The sequence below is a fragment of the Vombatus ursinus genome, unplaced genomic scaffold (assembly GCF_900497805.2).
Source record: "Vombatus ursinus unplaced genomic scaffold, bare-nosed wombat genome assembly UNPS02014858.1, whole genome shotgun sequence".
NCBI lineage: Eukaryota > Metazoa > Chordata > Mammalia > Diprotodontia > Vombatidae > Vombatus > Vombatus ursinus.
The window spans coordinates 943,154-947,959 of NW_020954636.1; the positions used below are offsets into that span (position 1 = coordinate 943,154).

The 4,806-nt window shown below is 48.3% G+C and overlaps 1 protein-coding gene across 2 annotated transcripts in view; it reads right to left on the reverse strand.

Annotated features, from left to right (window-relative positions):
• Positions 1–23: 23 nt before the first annotated feature.
• Positions 24–4,806, reverse strand: part of FAM131B (family with sequence similarity 131 member B) — an 8,212-nt gene continuing 3,429 nt past the window's right edge. The window contains exons 4-7 of one of the 2 annotated variants that reach the window (XM_027841299.1): positions 4,548–4,641; positions 4,017–4,214; positions 2,720–2,863; positions 24–2,475 (exon numbers count right to left, since the gene is read on the reverse strand). In XM_027841299.1, coding sequence (XP_027697100.1) covers positions 2,009–2,475; positions 2,720–2,863; positions 4,017–4,214; positions 4,548–4,641 — 903 coding nt within the window. In that variant the 3' untranslated portion in view covers positions 24–2,008. The remainder of the gene's footprint in view (positions 2,476–2,719; positions 2,864–4,016; positions 4,215–4,547; positions 4,642–4,806) is intronic. The other variant, XM_027841298.1, reaches the window with a different exon arrangement.

A 4,806-nucleotide genomic window follows, 5' to 3' on the forward strand; every position in this document is an offset into this window, starting at 1 on the left:
CTGTCTCCCTTTCTTCTCCAAGCCTTCCAACCCCAGAGGAGACAGCTAGATCGGATCTGCCATGTGCTTGGTGGAAGAGGGTAGTTACAGAACAGGGAGACAGCCATCCCAAGCCCCCTAATTCCAGAGGATAATCAGAAGAACCTCATGGGCATCTGTGACCAGGCCTAGGACAACTGGAAAGAGCATCTCCCAAAAATGTAGCAAGCCACATAACATACGCAGGAGCACTGACATAAAGGCTGGTTGCTGGGGAGCAGAGGGAGAGGGGAGGATGGAGATATGGCACCTTAATTGATTCCTTAGACTTTCCTCCTTTCCAGGGTGCCTCCTTTTGCCAAGAATTTACATAATGAGTGGCACACTGGAGGTATAGAGGAGTATGTCCATACAGAAGAAGGGAGATATAGGAGGGCAGAGTCCAGTTTTATCACCTGTCCAGTCCCCTAGTAGCTGCCTCATTTTCCACTCCTCCCCTTTAGGTCTCTGAACACCCTATCAAAGCCCTGGGGTCCTAGACTCAAACTGGTCCCACAGTAGACCCAAGGGATCCCAGAGCAACCTAAACACTGGGGATGCAAGAGAATGATGATTTCTGGAGTATGTGCCACACCATAAGTCCCCCGCCTATGATGGGAGACACTTGATCCACTGCCTATCAGTCTGGAGTGGGAAGGGTTAAGCCATATAAATAGCACTCTGTGGGGTTCTAGATAAAGGGGCAGAATTGCCAAGTGACTATACTGACTCCATTCCCAGCAAATGACCCCACTCCAGTTTAGACACTAGGTCCCCCCAAACCCCACCATCTCGCTCATCCCTGAGTCCCCAAGAAGATATAAAAATGTAGAAAAGGCAAAGAGAAAAGTGTAAACAGCTCCAGAGAAGAGAGGGGAATGGATGGGGGACACAGCCCCAAAGCTCAGCCCCCTTGCCAGGGCACCTGAATCAGTATACTGAGGCTATGTCCCACGTCTCTGCCCGGGGGCAGGCTCCCCAGGCAGAAGCCAGGGGGGCAGGGGAGATGGGGATGGAAGAAGAGAAGGCTGACACCAAAGGCCAATCAATGCTGCAGCTACCAACCCAGTTAGGGCAGCCCTTAGAGCCTTGGAATCACCTCTCTGACCAAAGCATGTTCTACATCCCAGATGCCAAGCCAGATCCAGCAGGCGATACTGCTGTCTCAGGACAAGTTCTTGACCTGCACAATGATGTCCTTTTTACCTGGATGAATCACAACTGGACATGTCCAAGTATCCTGGCAAACACATTATTGATCCTCAACCTCTACCTGAAGGCAGCTTCTTTATCTTGGCATTGCAAGTTTCTTCCAAGAAGAGAGCCATATAACCATTAGCAAGATGGGGACTCTTCTTTCTGGGTAGCTTCTGTACCCACTTCAAAAGTGGGTCCCTTGAAATGGCATCCACTAGAACCATGGCCTAGTGACCAGGTGATCTGCTCCCTAGGGTAGGAATAAGCTGGTACCATGGCCACAATGAACAGTCTGAAGAATAAGCCATACTGGGAGGGTGGCAAGGAGGTATCTAGGCTGCCAAGAGCTCAGGCCTGGAAGACTAAATTAAAGGGAATGAAGAATTAAGGTCCAATCTGTATCCACAGGCTCTCTATTCCTTATCCAATCTCTAACATCCACAGACATTATCTCCATCTCCATTGCCACAGGCTTCATCTACAGTATAGATCAGTATTTGCAGGCCCCATATACCATAGTCACAGCCTTGATATTGTTTGCTCAAGGTTCCATATCCATACGGCTGTGTCTCTGTCTCAATTATCAGCCCAATAGTCTCTGGATCTTAAGCAGGATTAATTTCTTTCCTGATGCCCTCCATTGCTGGGGTCATTGGGAACTCCTGGGTCCCTCAGTGCCCTATGACCCTGCCTTGGCTGTGCTGATCCCCTTTGCCCTCAGGATGTTTGATGCAGCCATACCCCTCTGGTAAAATTGAGGAGAGGAGGGCAGGAGCACATGGATGGGAGGGAACTAATTGTTGGCCTCTCCCTCCTCCTCATCAAAAGACTGTACCCCTGAGGATGTAACATCTGATACTTTCCGACTGATGATAGCAGATGCCTCAGGCTCTTCTCGTGGGGACAATGATTCCAGATCCCGGCATCCTGCATCTTCCTCCTCCTCAGCAGGCATTTGTCTCTTCTCAGGCAGATCCCTTGTGGAGTCCATTCCACCCACGCCTGGAGCCCAGTCAGGGTCTCCTCCCAGTAAAGGTTGGGGCTCTTGGGCTAAGTGCCCAGGTGGAGGTTGGGAAGGCCCTACTTCATGCAGGCTGGGCTGGGAGTCATCAAAGGCTGGACCAAAGTAGGAACCAGTGGCTGGAGAGGCTATGAGAGACTGGTCACTTGCCTCCCAGGCATCTGAAGAACCCAAGCAGTACATGCCTTGAGATACATAGGAATGTGGCCATCCATCCAATGGGGCCTGGGCCAGGGCATCTGTGAAGAGAAGGATATAAGAAGGGGAGGTCACACAGGTTACAGGCAGGTAATAAAGTCATATGGGGGTCATGGGGAATATAGAGGGCATGTGGGGGAAGCACAGAGCAATGGGTACTAGAAAAGACTAAAAGAACTAGAATGCCCATTGTGGTCTGAGTAGAAATGACAAGGTTTGGGAGGTCTCAGGAGTCAGGAAGAGGTCCTGATCTCTAGGAAATAGGGTTCTGGAACCATCTCTCACCCTGACTTTCCATCAGCTCCTGGTAGTTATCACTGTAGTTGCAGCCCAATGGCTCCTGGGTGGAATTAACACTCATGTCTTCACCATCCATGGAAGACCAAGCCATGAGTGTAGCCTCAGAGATAGCAAACTGTTCCATGACCCCTGGGGAAGAAATAGGATGAGTTATCATAGCAAACACTTCCAAACATAGACATAGAACTGGGGTCACCTCAATACAGCTCTCAAATCAGGGATAAAAATGAGGAAAAATTCCTAGGTGTTGCAATTGAGAAATTCTAAGTGAAAAGGGTAGAGGTTCCTGGTAAGGAGTCCCTGGGGATTAAGGAAGTTGGAACCAAGGGGGATGTACTCTAGAGATTGGGACTGGAGATAGTCAGGTGTTCATGTTTGAGTGTTTCTAGAAATGAGGATTAGGGAATTTCTGTGAGAAGCTCCTAACAGACCACAGTTCAACATCTTCAGGAGAGACTCCGTAGGTAAATTGGGGTTAGGGGGCTTCAAAGGTCTTCATGGTAGAAGGGAGACATGAGAGAATTTCTTTAGGGACTAGCTAAGTTTAGGGGTGCTGACTCTAAGGAAAATTGTAAATGGCAAATTTTATGTTGCTAGGTCCAAATTCCTCATTAAATCGACTTCTCTCCTATATTAATATTTCCATGCCTTCCAAGTTCTTCTTGACCCAACACTCTAAGTCTGCTCCTTTAGCCAGGGCTCAGAGTCCTGTTCTATGGCTTGCCATCCCGGCATGTCCTCTCCAGCAAGTTCTCCATATTCCCCAACTGAGGTGCAGAGTTAAAGTGACTTTCTGGAGATTACACAACTAGTAAGGTACACAGCTATGATTCAAACCTGATTTTACCGCTAACTAAAACTTGCCTGTCCCGTATCTCATGCCCTTAGGACTGTACTTTCAATGCTACTCCCATTACTTGCCATAGCTAGTTAATTTGATAAACTATTTTGTGACAGTGTGCTAATAGATGAAGGATCACCACTATCCTCCTGTCTCCTTGGATAATGTGTTTGAACAGTGGCCTCTTGGGAACAACCTTTGTCTTTGTGTGCAGATATAGGGCATCAAGGGAGTCACATGGAGTGAATGTGAGACCAGAAAGAGAAATATTCTATGGCAAATAGGCACTCATATCCCATATAAATCTGAATAGGATAGGCCCCAGTATGGGAAGACTTGAGCTGGAGAGGTCAGGGTGAGAGTTCCAGGGAGACTTTTGAGTGATGTATGTCTGGGGCCATGGAGTTGGTTGAGGATGTCCATGATTAGGCATGAAGATACCTGCAAGGAATCGAGCCTCCTTCTCGCCATCACTGAGGTCAGAGTAGGCATCTGTATCCCTTCGGACAGACTCATGACTGTGCTGTGGTTGAGCGGCTGGAGCCTTCCCCCAGCCCTGCCATTCGATCATGTGGGCCACTCGACCTTGCCCCATGGCTGTAGGCTTTGTAACATGGTCCTTCATGCTCCGTGAGATCCCTAAGAAGCCAAAGGTACCCATTCCCTCCAGGCTATTACTCAGGCTCCAAGACAGACCCTCCGAACCACCCATAATCCATGACCCCCAACCAATGGAGCCTTATTATGTAGGACTACCTCAGGGTGCTACCAATGAGGGACAATTTCTCAAAGGGCAATAAGGATAGGTAGAAGACTCTGAGAGGGAAAGTCTAGAAGCAAACATAGGGATGGCATTGGGAGAAAATGGACAGAGTTGGCAATAGGTGCCAAGGATAAGGGGACGTGTGATTGTTGGGAGGATAGTTCCTTGTGTATGAAGGTGCTATATAAGTCTCAGGACTGGGGTCTCACCTGAGAAAGACGACTTGGCCAAGGCCCCAATACCATAGGCATTGGAGTTCCGCTTAAGCTTGGGAAGGATGGAGGTTGTGTCCTCCATGGAAAGCTGGGGGAGGGTGCAGAGAAACAAGGACAACAACAACAACAACGACAACAACAATAATAACAACTCACATTTATATAGTGCTTTAAGGTTTACACAGTGCTTTCAAAATCCTGTGATGTAAGTAGTACATATATTATTATCCACATTTTACAAGTGAAGACACTG